The sequence below is a fragment of the Gobius niger genome, assembly GCF_951799975.1.
Source record: "Gobius niger genome assembly, chromosome: 17".
NCBI classification, from domain to species: Eukaryota; Metazoa; Chordata; class Actinopteri; order Gobiiformes; family Gobiidae; genus Gobius; species Gobius niger.
In genome coordinates this window covers 27,398,751-27,418,129 of record NC_136868.1, presented here as the reverse complement: position 1 = coordinate 27,418,129, position 19,379 = coordinate 27,398,751, and the positions used below count along the sequence as shown (strand labels likewise).

General features: G+C 43.8%; 2 protein-coding genes across 2 annotated transcripts in view; one reads left to right on the top strand and one right to left on the bottom strand.

Moving 5' to 3' along the window:
• Nucleotides 1-230: 230 nt before the first annotated feature.
• On the bottom strand, nucleotides 231-15,265 carry gtpbp3 (GTP binding protein 3, mitochondrial). Its single transcript, XM_079574767.1, has 11 exons — nucleotides 15,097-15,265; nucleotides 14,564-14,832; nucleotides 14,070-14,156; nucleotides 13,262-13,344; nucleotides 11,746-11,865; nucleotides 7,897-7,969; nucleotides 6,440-6,583; nucleotides 6,046-6,211; nucleotides 3,469-3,596; nucleotides 3,206-3,380; nucleotides 231-1,193 (listed from the first exon to the last, which is right to left on the bottom strand). Exons 1-11 carry the CDS (start codon nucleotides 15,153-15,155, stop codon nucleotides 962-964), a joined length of 1,536 nt encoding a protein of 511 aa, XP_079430893.1. The 5' UTR covers nucleotides 15,156-15,265; the 3' UTR covers nucleotides 231-961.
• Nucleotides 15,266-17,308: 2,043 nt separating this feature from the next.
• ano8b (anoctamin 8b) overlaps nucleotides 17,309-19,379 on the top strand; it is a 56,869-nt gene continuing 54,798 nt past the window's right edge. Inside the window, exon 1 of the mRNA XM_079574755.1 lies at nucleotides 17,309-17,753. Within this exon, the coding sequence (XP_079430881.1) occupies nucleotides 17,573-17,753 (181 nt within the window). The 5' untranslated portion in view covers nucleotides 17,309-17,572. The remainder of the gene's footprint in view (nucleotides 17,754-19,379) is intronic.

Below are 19,379 nucleotides of genomic sequence, written 5' to 3'. Positions count from 1 at the left end.
CGAGGAAACAGAAATATTTGATAACGAGCGGGTTGACAGACGAACTAAAGGCGAACAAAAATCCAGCTTTCCCACAGATACAGTACTTTAAACACTTACAGTCACTGCGGAATTAACCCGTATCTTGTGTAAGTGCACGGTTGTCAGGCGACGACTACCTCTAAGTAGAGAATGTGACCTTTTCAGCCGGTTAGGAGGATTTTCCTGTGTAGTTACTAAGGCTTACTTGGGTTGCTTTTTTGAGCAATTCATGTCTGAGGAATCCTGCACTGTCCTTCTGCGCTCTGGAAATTTCCATTTGCCTTCATCTTACGTCCCCGCCCCCCACCCTGACAACCCAGGAAGAGCACAGACCTGCCACTCACTCTCACTGGATTAGTAAAATGTCTCCACGAGGAAAATGAAAGGAGAAGTTTTAATACGATGTTTAAATTCGGCTCATTCAGTCCACAGCACAAAAACAGAAACCACATGATAAAGTCATTTCTGTCGTGATATCTGATCCATTCATAACAACCCAGTCCAGTTGTAGCGCAACGCTTTCCGAAATAGCCCGGCGTGTATGTAAACAATGGGAGCGGAGAATTACCTGACCTTGCAGATGTTGAATTCAGCTGTTCTGATCTCCCCCAAGAGTCTCGTTTTCTGAGCAGAGGCTTTTCATGGGCTATTTTTAAACCTCTATTCAAGACGTTTATGAGGCCTGTGAGTCACCTGTCAGTAAAGCTCTGCTATTCTGGTGAAACTGCTCGGAACAAAAGCACTTCTGTCTTGGGAGGAAAACAATGTGAAGACTGAGAACAGGAAGAAGTCGTTCCGGTGTGTTTAAAATATTGGCACAAAACACAGTCCTCGTTTGTGTTGTTGTTCCAAAGCCTTCATCAACAAAGAAGTCCATTCTTATTCCATAGATGTAAATGGTCATTAACACAAACATATAAGCTCATCAGAATCACTATCATTATTTGCCGATACAGAAGTCTTTGAAGATGATGTCCAGGATCTCCTCCGGCCCCACTCGTCCCGTGATGCGTCCCAGGCTGGTGAGAGCGCGCCGCACCCCCTCGGCGGCCAGAGCCAGGTCAGTGTCCTGGTAGTGGTGGAACTGTCGGAGGGAAGACACGCACTGCTGGAGGTGAGCTCTGTGCCGGGCCTGGGTCAGTGAGGGGCCTCCAGACAGGGGGTCGCCACACCTAAACAAAACAGACAGTTTGAAGAACATAAAGTAAGTGAATTTATCGGGGCCGCTAATGCTGCCACGGCTTATACTCTCACTGCAGAGGCTCTGCAGCTGCTAAAAACATATCTATTACAGAGAATTCCTAATACCTTTGCAATGCTTCTATATAGCCTTTAGAGTAGAGTCAGACCTCTGGTAGGATTGAGTCCAACAGCTGTAATCAGGAGCTAAAGTACGTCCTTTTGTTTATGTGCCGGTGTGTGATAAGCGTCAGTAAAACAGGTGAAACTCGGAAAGTTAGAATATTGTGAAAAAGTTGTAATGTGTATTACATTGTGTAATACAACTTAAAATGTCAAACTAATATATGATATAGACTCACAGCACGCAAAGTGACATATGTCAAACCTTTGTTTGATTTAATTTTGATGATAAAGGCTTACAGCTTGTACAAATTATAACTTTGTGAAAAACGACTATATTGTCAGATCAAAGTGTCACCTTTTCATCAGCTAATTCATCCAAAACATCCCGAGACTTTCAATGGTCTCTCAGTAGTTCAGTAGTTCACCATGGGGAAGACTGCTGACCTGACTTTGGGGAGAAAAACACCATTGCCGCCCTCCATAAGGGCAGCAAGAGCCTCCAACACACAGCACATGGGCTTCACATGTCATATTCCTCTTGTTGAAGCATCCTGGTCTTCCAAAACACCTCAGCAGTGCCACAGGCTGATAGCATCCATGCCACGCAACCACATTAAGGCAGTAATTCAAGTAAAAGGGTCCCAAACCAAGTACTACTTCAGAGCGCCGGGTTTAACTGGCATTCTGGAATCCGAGGACTGGACAGTCTGTGATCTTGGCCCGTCTGCTGAGGGATCCTTCGGCCCTGGGTCTCTATAGCCTGTCCGTCCATGGGAGTGGATCTCTCCTTCTGTGGTTCTCCCCAAGGTTTCTCTTTTGTCCTGCCGGGTTTTTGAGTTTTTCCTTGCCGTACTGGAGAGTCTAAGGACGGGGGACGCCCACGCCGCTCATCGCTACCTTTGGACATTATATTTGCCTGGATTCACCTGAACTTTTAATTGTCATATTTATTGCTGTGTTTTATTGCCTTGATGTTTGTTGCAGCCCTTTGAGGCGACTTCTGTTGTGATATTGGGCTATACAAAACCATTAAACTTGAAACTTGAAACTTTATTGATTTCATGTAACATTGTAAGATTAAGTTTTGAGTTTTTTTCAAGCTGGAAGCCAAAATCATCCAAATTAAAACAAACAAAGGCTTAACATGTGTCACTTTGTGTGCCATGAGTCTATATCATATATTAGTTTCACATTTTAACTTGAATTACAGAACTAAATGAACTTTTTCCCAATATTCAAATTTTCAGAGTTTCACCTATATCTGCTGCTGCTTTCTCTGTTTTTTAAAGAGGCTTAAAATGCTGGTATATAATCAAGCTTTTTATGTTTGATTCTGTTTATCCCTCAAAAAAGGATGAACCTTTGGTGTGTGGGATGTTTCCACTATGACCGGCCCAGAGGCCAATGACCTCCAGATAATCTGCCCCAGAGAAAAACTTGAATAGCCCTGGACCACAGCTTTAGTGTCTGAAATGTTTCAGCACTTCATACATGACCAGCACAAAGTCACTGGTGGATACGTCGTAAAAGGGTACATTTCAAATTAGCGGAGTTTTTCCTCATGTGGGAGAGAGGCAACTTTAATTTGTTTTGTTTGACCACTGAGATTTCAGAATCTTTTTTTCAGTCCTGGCCAGAGAGAGGACAATACTGTGCGTCTTTAGTGGCAGGCGAAGCAGATGGATAGAGAACATGCAAACTCCACACAGAAAGGCTCCACACGACCACGAATCTGAGACCATCATACTCTGAGGCAGGATTACTAACCACTGTGTCACGTGGTTTACGGGCGGCACAGTTAATGTACCTTAGTACATTACTAAGATTAATGTACATAAGTACGGTTGTTTCATGGGGCTGTAAAGGTTGACAGACTCACAGATGCTTGACTCTCTGGTGCAGCTCAGAGAGGAAGTCTTGCAGTCCCTCTTTACTGTGACAGGACACACAGCACACAGAGGGAGGAGCAGCCCATGAGGACAGCTCTGTCTGCAGCCTCTGCCTGCTCTGCTCTGATAGCAGGTCCATCTTATTCAGCACCACCACGCATTGCCCTGGACACACACAGCACAGGATGCAACTATTTCATGAATACAAGTTGTTTGTTATTACACGATAAGGCCATTCTTCTGCATGTCTCACCGATATGAGCTGGGTCCTGAGTGGAAAGAACCTCCCTCAAGTGTTTCTGGAGGAAAGGCACAGAGTGTTGGTCTGATGGTATCTGAACACCGTCCACCACCACCAGAGTCACGTCGGCCTGTTCCACCCTGAAAGCAGACCACAGTGATGTTCCAACAAAAACACAAATATGGAGACATATTGACAGAGTCATTCAGAGGGTAAATCCTGAGAACACACAGAAGCCATACAGTGGATAGTGCGCCTGGTGTAAATGTAAAGGTGTTTTCCACAGCAGGAGAAGCTCCTGTGAGGTAACGGCAGCCGCAGGATGCTTGTACTTACCATATCCTTCCTGTAGTGACCCAGGTCACGAGCCTCTGACCGCCTCCCGCACATGGAGCACAGGCTCCCACAGAGCTGCCGCCTCACCTATGTTACACACGTCATTGCAGACTAGCTACTCAATCAACATCACTTTAAAAACTGTGTGTGTTTATGTCAAATCTAAACCAACCATCATAGAAAAGGATGCAGTTAGTTGTAGGCAACTGGAATGGCCAACAGTAAAGAGTAAACCCCTCACTGGCTACTGGCATTTCTCATTCCATAATGAATATGTTCCTCGTGGTTCAGCCATGGCCCGTAGGAGGTGGCACATGTCTGCTCTGTATAAAGTGTTTGTGTCTGGCTCAGTTGATTTTGGCTGAGTGTCTGCGCTGTCGTACTCTGATAACGCACTGGTGACGGACACTCCAAGTGCCGCCATTCTTCACCCGTGTAAACAGTGGAAGCAGCTGCTACTGAAGAGGCATTTATTTCTACATGAACAACCACTGCCCCGTCACTCTTTTTGTTACGCAACGTCCGACAGCAATTTGTCCCACGTATTTATAGATATAATACAAACAGCGCCGGCGCTGCAGACACTGTGAAAATATATCATAATGTACAGAGGAAAAGTGCTGAATTATTTCTTCCCTTCTTTGTTTTCCAAAGGATCATTTATGCCTTGTCAGTTGCCGACACAAGCTGAATAGATTTACACTTGATGCTTTTATTAGGAGGGTGTAATGATATGGCAGTGGCACCCTTTATTCTTTATGTACAGTGGGAACCATGTTTACAGACACTTTATAAAAAGACACATTTGCATTTTTTCTTACTGTGTTACATGAAACCAGAATTAACTTTTAACTCAATTACAATTTTCAAAAATATTTCTAATTGCTAAATGACAGAAGAATGAGAGATAAAAATTTTTTTAGACATGTCTTTGTTACTTTTTACAAAGTCAGAAGTTTACAGACACTAAGATGTCCAGAAGACGATGTCATGTCAAGTGTCAAGGCACCTTCTAGTGTCAAGACACTAGAAGGTGCCAGGTTCATTGGTTCAAACAATAATGGAAATGACCAGTCAACATACAGATCAGACAGAAGGCGGGTTCTGAGTCCCAGAGATGAACGTGCTGTGGTCTGAACTGTTAATATCAACCCAAGAACAAATGCAAAAGACCTGGTGAAGATGCTGTACCGACATGGGCTGAGAGGACACTTTCCTAGGAAGAAGCCCTTACGCCAAAAGCAACATCAAAAAGACAGTTTGGAGTTTGCAAATAAAAAAAAGATAAAGACTTTCATTTTTGGGGACACGTCCTGTGTTTTGACGGGGAAAAAAATGTTTGTTTTTTGTCCATAATGACCATTGTCCCGTTTGGAGGAAAAAGGGAGAATCTTGCAAGCCTGAGAACACCATCCCAACTTTGAAATACAGGAGTGGCAGCATCATGCTGTGGGGCTGTTTTGCTGTACTTCACAAAATAGATGACATCATGAAGAAAGAACATTATGTGGAAATACCGGAACAACATTGGCCATTCCGCCTGCTATACCCAATCCCGTTAGACCATGGAAACAAAGCAGGGCAGGGCCTGGCAGTATTTGGATGGGAGGTCGCTTAGTAACACCAGGAAGCCTGGCGAATGTAGTAAGGGGCCGATGGTGCAGACTGTTGCCTCGAATCCTAGGTGCGCGGAGCGTACGAAAACAGCGCTCAGCACTGTCCCCCAATCAAACATAAACAGTCTCAAACAGTTACTTGTATACTTCTTATTGCAGGAGAATTGATGGGGGCTAATGGCCAACTGTAGTCTGGTTTTACCATACCCTCTTACTCATTGCATTTCGTACAAGCTACTGGACTTTCACAATTGAGCTCCGGTATCAGGTGGGAGGGGAAACGATCTGATTTTCACTAGCGTTTGGTTGTGACGTATGTAATGCGCCCGAGTGAGTTAAGCGAGTCATCATGACTCTTGGGGTCATTCCTTGCACATTCCACGGCTTCAATTTTAATTTCTGGATATTTGGGAGCCGAGCCAGGACGGATTGAAGAGCTTTCATTTCTTTCATATCCACCGCCATTTGTCTTTCTATAAAGTGTATGTAAACATCTGGTTCCCACTGTCCTCTTATTGTCCCCAGTTGCCGTGCTTTTTCATCCTATTACCATATTATTGCGGTGAAGCGTGACCAAAGGTTTGTCTAAGAAAAATGAATCCTTCAAAGTAGAATATTTTTGAAGTCATCTGTATACCTCTCCCTGGCTCTGCGGACCCCCTCCCTCTCCACCACGTCAGGGCTGTCTCGGAGTCCCGCGGTGTCGCTCAGGACCACGGGGAAACCTCCGATGTCCAGAGCTGTCTCCACTACGTCCCGCGTGGTGCCTGCTATGGGAGACACTATGGCAGCTGGTCTCTGGCCTGTCAACGCAGAGAATATCGACATCAAGCAGGTAGAGTTCAGACGTGTGCAGATATTTAGGGTGGGTAGCATGAGCTCTTGTAGATTTGAGATTGATTATATTTCAGCAAACACAAATTACAACTTTAACATGGATTTGAACTTAACATTTGTTTTCCAATCACTAATGTATCCAAATACAGTATAATAAATGCACAAACAAACTCCATAATCAAGGCGCCTCTTACACAGTGTGTTGAGCAGGCTGCTTTTCCCAGCGTTGGTGGCTCCAGCGATGACCACGTGTACTCCACTGCGAAGCCTCTCCCCACGCCGCTCATCCTGCAGGTGGCGCTTCACCTCAGATATAAGCTCAGATATGGAGCGCTCCGCTGTTACAGGCGCAGAGGGAAGAGGACATGACGAAGGTTTGAGGACAGCTTCACTTTCTTGGCCTTGTCAGAAGTATTTCGAGTCTTTGAAGGAAAAGGCTGGTACCTCACTGTCTGACACCAGTCTGCACAGAAATGGGTCAAGGACAGACCCGTTTACACTACAGGCCCTGACCCCCTGTGCTGCAGTGTGACATACTGGTAACAATACAACACACCACAGACAAAGAAGATGTCTCAATTATACTGCATAATCTGCACTGTATTATGCACCAATGATGTGCTCGACAGTAAACTACATGTACCATTACTTTAGTTAGAAGAATAAATTATAGCTTGGCAAAGGTTCATCAATAACGATGAGGAGGGAGTGGTAAATTGGACAGTCTTGACAAGATTGACAATATTATATATATATATATTATTTATCTCATTAGATATTTCTCTAATTTATACTTGATCTAATTCAAAGAATTAGCCCTAGAAAAGCAGTCGTTGATTCAGAATATTAGCACAGCAGCGGACAAAAGTCTGCTCTTAAATCTTCTACAGAAAGTTGTTCAAAACTTTAAACTTTTGAAATAGAGATGTAATACCTTATTAGCTTTATAGTCAATTATTAAAGTAATTCAAAACTATTTTAGTAATCACAATCATTATCTGTTTCGACACAGTCTCCTGCAGGATTTTAGTTAACGCCGCGGTCACATCGAAATAGCATGACAATATACATTTGGGGATTTTATAGATTTGTAAGTAAAAATTTTATAAACTTAAGTTTGAAGTGCAATATAAAAACATCGTTTGACAAGTCGATGACTAGTGGAAATAATCCAACTGTCAAGAGTTCTGATCTTTGCGGCCCCGGACAGTGGGCAATGACCACCGTGCTTTCTTCTTTGGAGAAGGAACTTACCACACCACCAAAAGCAAACGGCTCCTAAGCTTTAGTGTGTCAAATCTGGCACTCTGTGCCTGTGGCAGACAGCAGGCGTCCCAGGCATAAACAACAACACGCTCACAAGCTCACATGCACTGGGAACATGGGAAACTCCAGTACCCACTAGCGCTGCTGCCACTGCCCTCTGCTGTGACTGACATGGCAGGTAGCTTTGAAGGCGTCCCCTTGGCCCCTTGCTTCCTTATAGGAAATGGTTTTAGAGCGTTTGGATGGCTATGGATTCTCCTACAGCGAGAGCAGCTCACACGATGGTCAGCTGAAGATCCAAACAGGAAAGCACAGCCGTGCTCGTCTCTCCTCGGGGTATTCAGGCCTTCCTCTAAGCTCCAGGGAGGACTGCACACTCACTCACCCTGGTTCAGCACCCCCTCCTCGATCAGCTCGTCTTCACTGAAGTCTATAAAGGCTTCAATGTGGGCCAGGCACTGAGGAACACACAAGCAGGGTCAAATGTCAAGATATTTTTAAGTCTTATTGTTAATGTTGATGTTCAGCTAAATACTGTACGTGTGACAGGAAAGAGTCCACAATGCACATCTTCAAACACACACCATTATCCTATTGATAGTAGGATGTACATGCAATGGCAAAAACAAAAACACAGTAACAAATCAAGCCAGCAAACATGTCCAGGGGTGTGATCTGATGATCTCCTGCAGCGGATCAGGGAGTAAACCCCGGAGCAGTACAAGAGCTACATTAGATCAGAGTCTGGACCCACTGAGGTTTATTTGATTATCATTAGGTCATTAAATATGCAATGTAATATCTGTGAAAGTCCAACAAACGTCACATGACCCAGAGAAAATTGGTAAATTGGTTTTGGCTGATTCTGAGTAGGGGGGCTCAGCTGGTCTTCGACATGAGCATTTAAAATCACACTGCATAATATTTGGTATTAAACTGTATCCAGCAATGCAAAACATGCTCCTTATGAGCAGAAACACACAAAAACTGCTATGTTTGCAGTGGGTGATCAAAGGATGGATTTGGATGAAGGACTTAACCTGTTTCAGCTCACATTTAGCTGCTTTTAGTGACTAAACTTTAGTCCACACCAATGATGTGCTCGACAGTAAACTCTCCATGGAGACGAGCCAAAAAAAAAAACAGTTTGATATGTTTGCCTTGACATCCTGTTGATTATTGTGTCGTTCTATGAGTCATTCTGTAGAGCTAAACATTCAAAGAAAACTAGAATGACGTTATAACTGGAACTTAATCAGTCAATCAAAAATGCTTTGTGTGTACTAGCAGCACACAACAAACTCAGATTTGATCATTCTGGCCATCGCTCCAAATGGATTCGACACCGATCGACCACAGAACCACCATTTCCCCCAACAAAATTTTTGAACTTGTTGCTATCAGATGTGTTTAAAGAGTAAAAGCCCTATTTTGGGAAACCATATCAATATCATATCACTAAACTAACAAGCTGCAAGAATGGAAGAGTTCATTCCCAAACACGCATCCATCTGCACGGGTAGACAGCATCACAATACAAGCGCAGGAACATTTCCATATTTGAATTAGTGTCTTGTTATAAAAGGTGGAAGCCGTGTCAAATAGATTACATTGTTGCTCCAGCTAATATCTTTCACCCTGATATTGTACAGTAGAGATTTTGTTCTCTGATACTGCTTAACTCACTTCCCAGAGAGGCTCCTCTAAAATAAATGTGTTTTGGATGAGTTCTTGGAAAAGCATTAGGGCAACAGTTGAAAACATGTCTCAGGGGGGAATGACTGGAAAGTGATGCATCTACATATGTAATGGTAGTTAACAGTGGGGCCTTGGCCTGGCTCCAGGTCAAACGGTCATGTGTGGTCAGTGAACTGTTCGGAGTCGTGCCAAAGGTCCACACAGTCAACAGAGGAGAAGGCAGCTGCTGATGTTGTGTGTGTTTTTTTTACAACTTTATGCTGTGAAACGGACAGTAAAATTGAAAAGCTCACCTTTTAAATATCCACTACACACATAATACTGTCAAGCCCTCATTTCAGATTGTGAAATTCACTGTAGACAAATCAGCAGATCCTTGCTGCCACTTCACAGACATTTAAAAAATTATAAATCTGATGACACACAAAAAATAATCTTTCATTATAGCGCCTGAACAAAGTAAACAGAATAGTGCATGGGAACCAATTGACCTTTCGCAAAATCCTGCCCCGAAACGGTCGCTGTCCAATCATACCTCATAGCAACCGTTGCTACCAAACATTCTCTGGATATCCTCCCAAAGTAACTAATGAAGCGGGACCCATTTTTCCCCTTTCAAAGCTGATAAACGAGCTGAACAATACCGGCTGCTCAGTTCTGCGCCAAGATAGTAATCGTTTCATGAGCTGTCGTTGCAGGACATCATCACAAAAAAGCTGTTTCTGCCGCTGGAATATCTTTACTTTTTTAAGTGCTACCACCCCGGCGGTAAGAGGGCGTCTCCTCAGGCGTCTGTCAGCCGCTGCCTGCACATCTCATGTTAAATCTGGGGCTTAATCCTACGCCAGGGTGCAGATCACAGAGGGCTTGTACTTTGAATAACTTTTTGAAGAAACTCTGGAGTAGTTTCTATTACTTTTTACATCTACTTAAAACGCACTACACTTCATTTTTATCCTTTTCGTCTGATCAAACGAAACAAGTATGTCCCTTTTCGTCGCATATTGACCACTCAGGTTTGACCGTTAACAACACACAAATCATAAAACAATGCAGACTTCACTTCAGGCCTATTTTTCACACTACTTTTACAACAAACTTTTATGGGGCAAAAATAATGTTTGCTGGCACCACTGAAGAGACATTACAAGCGTCAGCTCAGCTCTTCAGACATGAGGAATGAGACTGCACTAAGGTACCTTTGCACTTTGTAAAATTCAGGTGTTTTGTTCTCTTGCCTCATGTTTGATGAAGGGCCGATCTGACGTCCGAAATGTCACTTTATTGGTGCAAGTAATACAAAAATTGGGGGGAGCATACAAGCTGTTGTTGTCAGACCCTGCGCTTGTGCGTGTAATGCTTCCCTACATAAAGTATAAAAGTCAACATTATTTTGCATTTACAGTTGCTCTTCCTACTGAGAGTTAACTTCAACTGACAAATACTTTGTGTCGACATATGGAAATTAATTTAAGTTTTATTAAACTTCAATTAACTTTCTTGTATTCTATAAGAACCACTGTGTTCATCTATTTTTTACGGTGCATTCTTTGGAAGTGTCACATTTCACATCATTTCACGTCTTATTGGCTCATGTTTAAACTCTTTTACTCATTACTCAAGGAGGGTTTTCTTTTTAGCTTTAATTTTTTTTTTAAAATCATTTTCTCATCAACTACTTTGGTCAATAGTTTTTACTACTTATACTAAAGCAAAAGAACAGTAAAAAATAAAGTACTCTTTCCTGACTAAATACAGGCTACTTTACCCACCTCTGAATGGCAATAAAAACAATGAGTATAAAGTATGTAAGTACAACTGCTGCCACACAATCAAGTCCCGAGTTCACACATAATGTTTCAACTGGATCCATATTTTTCTTTGTCCAACCCAGTCTCTTGCCACTTGCCTGGGAACTTTGTGTTTGTTGTCAGATTTCTTGCACGTTTATTTCCACGCAGAGCTCCCTTGTTATTCCCCGTATTGACACGCGCTAAACTGTCACATACTCCACCAAGATAATAGCAGGAAGCCGTGTATCCCCAAAAGATAACATATTAACTGTCCATACGCAGCTGTAGGGTCAGGCACAGAAAACAAGAGGTATGCATTGTTTTAGTTGTGAAAGTACTGAGCCCTGACCTGCTGAGTACATCACGTTTCGTTCCAAAAAAACAAGGATTTCGCGGAACGTGATTAAACTCTCTCCCCGGAGGAAACTCCTACAGTTCACGCGAGGTCTGCGCCGATCTGCTGCCCCCGCACTTCTCCTCAATAAAAGTTTCGACGCGAGACGGAGCGGCCATTTACCTGTCATTCCGAGAAACCGCACGTCAATGGGCTCACGTTATACCAGCGGAAAGATAGCGGAGGAAACAAAGTGAAGAGTGAACTCATGTTTTTCAGCTGATTCTTCCAAACCTCTAGACCTTATGCCCCTCAAGTTATATATGCCAGAAGACGGCAAAACAAATAACATCACAACGGCTTGGATTAGGTGCCAAAGGGTGAATGTGTGTGTACAACGAGGACCCACCCGTTTGAGTCTGTGGGTCCAGTCCTGGTAGAGACGTCCCAGGTCACCGGACATCTGCCTTAGAGCCTGCCTCCTCTGGGCCTCTGTCTCTGCGTGGATCAGATCTCCAAGACCCTCCACCTCCAAAGACATCAGAACATTAGGATTCCACAGTATTAACAAATGACACTGCACGCACGCCCAAATCAATTTTCAATTCAGTTAAGGATGTCACACTGTACCAATTTTACTTGGATATGGAAATGAAGTATTTTCCTCCCCTACATGTTCCAGCCATGTCCTAATGTGTAGAATGAGCTCAGACCTGTTCACCACAACTGCCTCTAAAATCCTGCACTGTCACTCAAAAAGGTGTTAATTCGGGTCTGAAGTGCCGTCATGCACGAGCTTAAAGGGATATTTCAGGATGTTTGACATAGGGCCTCATTTCCTAGTTATCCAGAGTGTTGCTGATTTCTGGAGATATATTTTTTTCTAATTCATGCAGTTCTTATATTTGAAGACATACGTGGCGCTAGGCTTCCATGGTATCAGCTACACTGCATTAAAAACAGTCTGACCCGCTCCACAGTGCACCTGAGGCAAATCACTTATAACGCCAGACTAACCATATAAATGTCTGTGTCGATAGAATCATGTTTGGAATATAACTGACCTTGCATCACATGAATGATCGCATTTTGAGGGACTATTTTCTAGCAGATCACACCGCCGCCGCGTAGCTTATACAACCACGAAGCTGATGCTGCTCAAATATAAGGTCTTGTAAATGCAAAATGGTTAAAATTACTCTATGGACACAGACATTTATATGGTTAGTCTGGTGTTATAAGTGACTTGCCTCAGGTGTTCTGTGGAGCGGGTCACACTGTTTTTAATGCAGGCTAGCTGATATCGTAGGAATGCGCTAGCCTTGCATTAGCCTAGCGCCATGAAACTCTTCAAATATAAAAACTGCTTGAATTACAAAATATCTCCAGAAATCAACAAAACTCTGGAAAACTAGGAAATGAGGTCCTATGTCAAAAATCCTGAAATATCCCTTTAATATAGAAGCTGCAATTACGCGTATGACCTGAGGTGGCAGTAGTGAGCATAAAATGACCAACTTGCATCTAGTCCCTTTAACGTGACCTGACCAAAACAAAAATGCCAGAAGTCACATGGCATTATAAGGGGAAAAATGTACTAAAAGGATTGTTTTAAGGGTTTACTGAATCGATATCGGGCTATTCACATTAAACCCAGCCCTAATGCTCAATGTGTGCCAATTTTACCTTGTACTTTATCCAGATTCTAGAAGCTCACTGTGACTGGCTCATATCCACCTCAACCCCAAACCAAACCATTTCTTTTTCAAGACAAAGGTTTTTTTCTCCACAGGAGGTTTCAACCTATATGAGCCTTGTTGTAAGACACAAGCGAAGGCCTCCACAAATGTCCCTAAAAACGCACCAAAGCCGCCCCTCATCTGACCTTGTTTATCAGGCCGTGTGTTTTTGTTGCCTTGACCAACCTCTGTCAGACCGAGTTTCCCCGCTTGGAAGGCCCTCCGTGTGAACTCCCCAGCTTCGGCAGGCCGCATGCCAGGCACACTTCCTGCAGACACACATCACACACATCAGGCCGAGGCACAGGGGTGCGCTTTACGCCACCACACCAAGAAGCAAACAGAAGGTCAGCGTGTCAGAGCAAGTTCACTCCGGGAGAAAACACACACTGCTGCGAGGGTTAAAAAGGTTAAAGTTTCATTGTGTCCACAGTCATTTTTCACATCTCATTAGGACGATGTGACAAGTGAAGAGCAGCAGGAGCCAAGTGGACCCGAGCCCAGAGCAGTGTCTCATAAAGGAGGATAAACGTAGATTATTTCCCCCCCCCCAATCTGCTTAACTTATTCAACATGTGTCTGCTTTTAACTTCACACATTTCTGATAAGGGATATGTTTATAAACCTCTGCAAATATGAACAAACCATTAACTGAGTTTATTTGTATTACAGTGCCCTCTAGTGATGAAAAAGGTGCATTTAAATACAGTACAAACAGCAGGTGCTGCTCAAGGTCATCCAAAATTTCATTTTAATTTGAGATTCTTTTATACATGTTTTAGTAGTGCAACTGTTTTTGTTTGTTTGTTTTTTGGACAAGACGTAGTTAAGACATAATTTAATCAAATTTTAATCCAAAGTATTTTATGAGGTGGCACTTGGTGTTGGAGAAACACTATCTTATTGCAACAATTTGCGTGATGATTCAGTTTAAATGAAAGGTTGTATGCTGTGTTTTATGTAAATCGGATTGGGCGCAGTATTTGATTTTTACCTAAAGCCAGTAAAACAGCACTGACCACAGCTGGTCCACCATGGATGTGGAACTCTGCGCTGTCTTCTCCAGTGAAACTGTGTGGACCTAAAATACAGTAGAATTAACAAACACACAACATAACACGACAATACAGTACAAATTATTATAATTACACTGGTTAATGGCTTAAAGGAATTACAAATTACATCCTAAAATGTTCTCAAACACATCTTTACCACAATCTTGCACTTTGATGGTTAGCAACATTGATCTACAACAGCAAAGACAAAATATCCAGTAGCTTCCCTTCCTGATTTTCACATAATCTCCCCTAAACCCCTCCTCTTGCTCCCCTTTGCTGCACAGCTGTTTCAATGAAGAGCGACAGATAGTGCGACCCGTGTGCTTGTAGTGAACGTCGGTGAGAGTTTTTACTTTGTGATGAGGATATTCAGTATAAAAGGATCGCAGTCTTGTTTTGCCTCTGGGTTTGGTCTGTGGAGGCTGCCCACCTGGAAACCAGAGGACAAGCCCGCGGTCCAGCACCTCTTTGCTTTTCGGGTCCATGATGCTGCGCAACAGTGCAGTCCGTGGAGGCAGAGTGTTGTGTCTGAGTCCAGCCATGGTCCACACAGCTGTGAGAGCGGCTGGACCACTCATCCTGACCACTGCAACACCACACCTGCCGTGACCCGACGACAGGGCGAAAATGGTCTCAGCATCAGCAAGTCCAGCGGAAACACCATCACAGGTACACAGGAGACGTCTGACAGCAGGGCTTCTGCTCAAAGCAAAAGGGAAAATAGTCACCAAAAAAAGAAAAAGGTCCAATTAACTGCTAACTATTTTAGAGTTGGAATCTTTGTAAATTATTGAGAAAAATGAAAAACACTGTAGCTCTAGCACGCAAGAATAACCATTGGGCAAAAACAGTGCATGAAATCCAAAATAAAATATGCCCTCGGGCAATTTATTGACAAAAACAAAAACGATTGGAGCATAATTATGAGAAAACAATAGAGTAATACAACAAGGAGTGACTAACCTCGTCTTCAGAGCACTGACAGCAGCTTTCCGTATTCCACGATAAACCGACCACATCATATTCACAAATTATATCTGCTCCAATAGAAAGATCATTTTGACAACCAACTTTCAGGCATTACTTCCTACAGTTGCTTGGTTTGATCTTGTAATAAAAGCCAATGTCATAATAATTGAGTGGTGCTAAAGTTCTGATTTGTGCAGGTCTGTAAAGAGAGCGAGCACGCTTCCCCCGGTTGTTTACGTTCAGCGCTGCGGCTCCGTGGCTCCCTCTGCTGATGGTGATTGGTCACACTTCACTCAGCGGAGGTCCACAGCAAACGTTTATTGGTTTAAAATGTGTCAATCAAAGTATGAACCCGCCTACTGTGCACGGAGACACTGTTCCGTGCGGAAACCACTACCCCAGGCTTTATGTTCCTGTTAAACTCCAACTAGCGTTTTAAAGTCAAATGTGTTGGAGGTAAGTGGTTGTACAAAGGCCTAATTGACACCGAATATGCTCTGATCAAATATGATGAATACAAAAGAATGAACTTTAAGGAGAAAATAATAATTGGGCCCTTGCAACAATGTCAATCAATAGTTGTAGTAAATGTAGTTAAACAGTTGCTAAATGTGTTTTCTATGTTTTTGCGTAATTAGTAGTAGGTTATATGAACTGGAATGAACTCTATGCCTGTAGGTCACGCTATTATACACAATGAACACACAGGCATAGACCTAAAGTGGCCACTGCTGCTTTTTGTTTCTGTTTTTCTTTTGTACAGAGTAGAAAAACTAGCCTGGCCAGGATAGACTCCAATAGCTGTCGAGTCCCTAAAAAGAGCCAACACACATTTTAATCCAGGCTCACAGGCGCTGTCATCACTCACTGTCTGCTGCTGAAATTATGAATGGTGCACTTTCATCCATCACGGCCTCCATACATCACGCACACTGGCTGACTGCAGGCGTGCGTATGGGCTGCGCACTGTAGCCCCACTGCGGATCCATCCTCCCAGCTGTCAGGCTGGCCCGGAGCATGGTGAGTAAGCACAAATTCACATCACAGCATAGCATTAGTCAGGCGACAAATTCATCCAGGCAACACCACGAGGGGGCGCTGTTGAGATGGGACAACTCAAGGCCCAAGGAGCAATAATATTAGTGCTTTGAATCATTTTTACTGAGTCATATATCTACAAGAGGCGGGGCAACTGTGGCCTCAAGGCCACACTGGGGCTGTCAATAAAATGAAATCAAATAAAAACAGCAGCCTTTGAGGTAAAAGAGATGAATATTAGTCCTACATCAGCCATCACACAAACAGAGAAGTCCATAAGACCATGTGACCAGGTTTTTCATTTTATTCCAAAATGTATTTATTTGATGTATTCATTGGGTCAAGTATGCCGTCAGATTATTCTGTTCAAATTACAAATAGTATGTTGTTTTGTTTTTTATGGGAAAACTATGAGAATCAAGAAAGCTTTCTTTAACGGTGCTTCCTCATGTGTTGAATTGGATATTAAGCGGGCAGGACAGAAATCTGTCAATCCAAAGATTCAAAGATTATATGTCATGTCATCATAATCAAATAATCATCCCTTCACATTCCCCAAATAAGACATGGATCTTGATACGAGGTGTGTTACTTCATTTCCTCCCATCCACATCTAAACAGAAAATATTTTTTTAAAAAAGAGAGAGACAAATGAATGTTGACAACAGCATGTGCAACTCTGGATACTACAAAAGTAAACACCCTCTCACTTTGATGTTTGGATTGGCTATTTAGAAATGGAAGATAATCCAGATAATAAGATCATTTTGTTGACTTTTGGCCAAGGCGTATTTCCAGCTCACATCAAACCTAGGCTTCTTTAATGCGTTGAACTGTGGGTCATGGGTCAAGTTGACTAAGTCAAATGAGGTCATAAAAAACACCTGCAGGACATCAAAAACAACCAATACAACATTTCTTGTGCTCTGTAACCTCCTCATGTAGAAGATTTAACTTCACTAATTATGCATAAAAAGACATGATGAAAACAAAAAGGTCACTGACCTCATACCTAGATTACCCAGACTGATTAAAACGTGCGAATAGATGCAATAATGTGACATGTGGTGTGAAGTGATTATATATTCATGTGTGGCTGTCCTGAACATAGTCCTGAAGGTGTGCCGCGTCTGTGCCGCGTCTGTGCGCTGGCCCCGCCCCTGTCTTTGTCCCTCCTCTGGATCCTCTCCTCGCCTCTCCATCTGCTCCAGCAGCAGCAGCTCCTGCTCAGTGATCACCGGGATGAGCCGTCACTGCGCCGACCACCTTCACTTCACTTCCCCCCTCGTCTGACCCCCGTGTGCGTGCGTGCGTGCCCGCTCTCTCCATGCGCTGCCGTCCCTCTGAAATGCGCCACCGCTGCACTATTACCTCTCCGAGAATATCCACGTTATCGGTTTGCGTCGCTGCGGCTCGCTGATACCGGGAGAGCATGCCCGACGCGGCGGCCGGCGGGGGTGCTGCTGCCGCTGCCTCCTCCGGCGAGGGCCCGGAGAGCTCCCGCCACGGCAGCAGCAGGCACCGCGGGCAGCAGCAGGGCCAGGCGGACACGGAGAGGACCGAGTCGGGCCAGGCGCAGCAGCAGCAGCCGCAGGGCTCCTCCGGGGTGCTCGGTGAGTCCACAGACACAAACACACCGCTTCTGTTCTTTACGTGATGGTGGGACAGGACCGGACACACCGGACTGCACAGGTGATCAGCCGCATCACTATAGGGTCTCCTTTTGTCTCCACGAGGGCATCCACAATACTCAACCACTAATAATCAATTGCGTAAAATGTGTGTTTTTTTTTTTAATGAATATATATCTGACTGCAGCCGCTTTAGCCGTGGTTACTTCTGCACTGCCAGTGTTATTGTTGGCGGTTTTCTGGACGTGATGTGTCTGGTTTGACCTTACAGCGACTGAGCCACGCAGCTGCCCGTGTCCTCCTCACGCTGTTCTGAGGCACCTGACTCACCGCTGGCTCTGGACTGTTTACCCAGTCACCCCACAGGCTGCGCGCGAAGCTGGACATGTTTCCTTTCGATGATATTCACTAAAGCGGCACCTGCTTCCTTCTCTGCTAGAGAGTGTGACATTTAAGAGCGTTTAATTGGTGCTAAAGGACCGAGAGGCTGCTGGTTACAGTGTGTCTGCATATGTAACCTTTCGCTTACCCTCTGGACTTGTCCTGCTCTAATGTGACTTTGAATCTATTCCTGTTGTTTGCATCCTGTGTTTTCCATGACCTGGCAAATTCAAGGTTGAAATTTTGACAATGTGGGGTCCGTAAACTGATTAAACCTTCTTTTTTCTCGGTTCCGGGGTTACTAAAAGTGCAACAACAAGTAACCCTATAGCTACAAGGCATTATTTCTCATCCAAAGAATTAAACACAATTAAAAAATTTCAGGATGGCAATTGTTACAAAACGGACTCACTCAACAGAGAAGGATTTTTAGGATGTGAAAAAGCAGTGGAAATTGAACCACACTGCGATTCAAAGCGCTGCCTATTCCGCCTCATTATCAGTGGCCTACGGGGTAACTGACAGGTGCTGGTTTTGTCATTCAAATTGAGTGGAAAGACTGCTCTTAGTGCCATTAATCCGGCAGAATTAGTCACGCGTTTGTCGGGCTGTGATGTGCTTGTGCTCGTGCTTGTGCTTGCGTTGTTTACCCATTAGTGATGATCTAACTCTTTGGAGATTAGCATTTTAGGGCAAAATGTCATTTGTGGAAACCAGCTGTGGATGTGATGGGGCATGCTGAAATCCAGTGCTCTGCAGGAATAATAATGGGGCTATTTTTAGCAATTTATTAGCCGTGTTAGATGCAATTGTCGTCTTACTTGAAAGTGGTTCGGCATGTTTTTGATAGAATGCGCAGAGATTATAACAGATGTCTGAGCACACACCTTACGCAATCCTCATTTCCTGTGTGCCTTAGTTTGGCTGGTTATATTTCTCTTAAAGTTCAGGTCTAAGTATTTAAGGTTTGTTATAGAACCAGTCGTGTTTTTAGACCAAAAGCTCTTGACAGGTTGAGCCAATTTATCTGTTTTACCTTCTTCTAGTTCAGCTTGATTTCAGCCTATGGGGGGCCCGCCACAGTCTCCTCTAATGCTAAGGAACGCTGCAGGGCGAGGTGGTTCGGGTGCTGTTTGGCTGCGTGTTTAGAGAGCGTTGTCTGGGCACCGATGCAGCTCAGCATTGGAGCGTGCACGTCCTCGGTTGGAGGTAACCTGAGCTGGACCC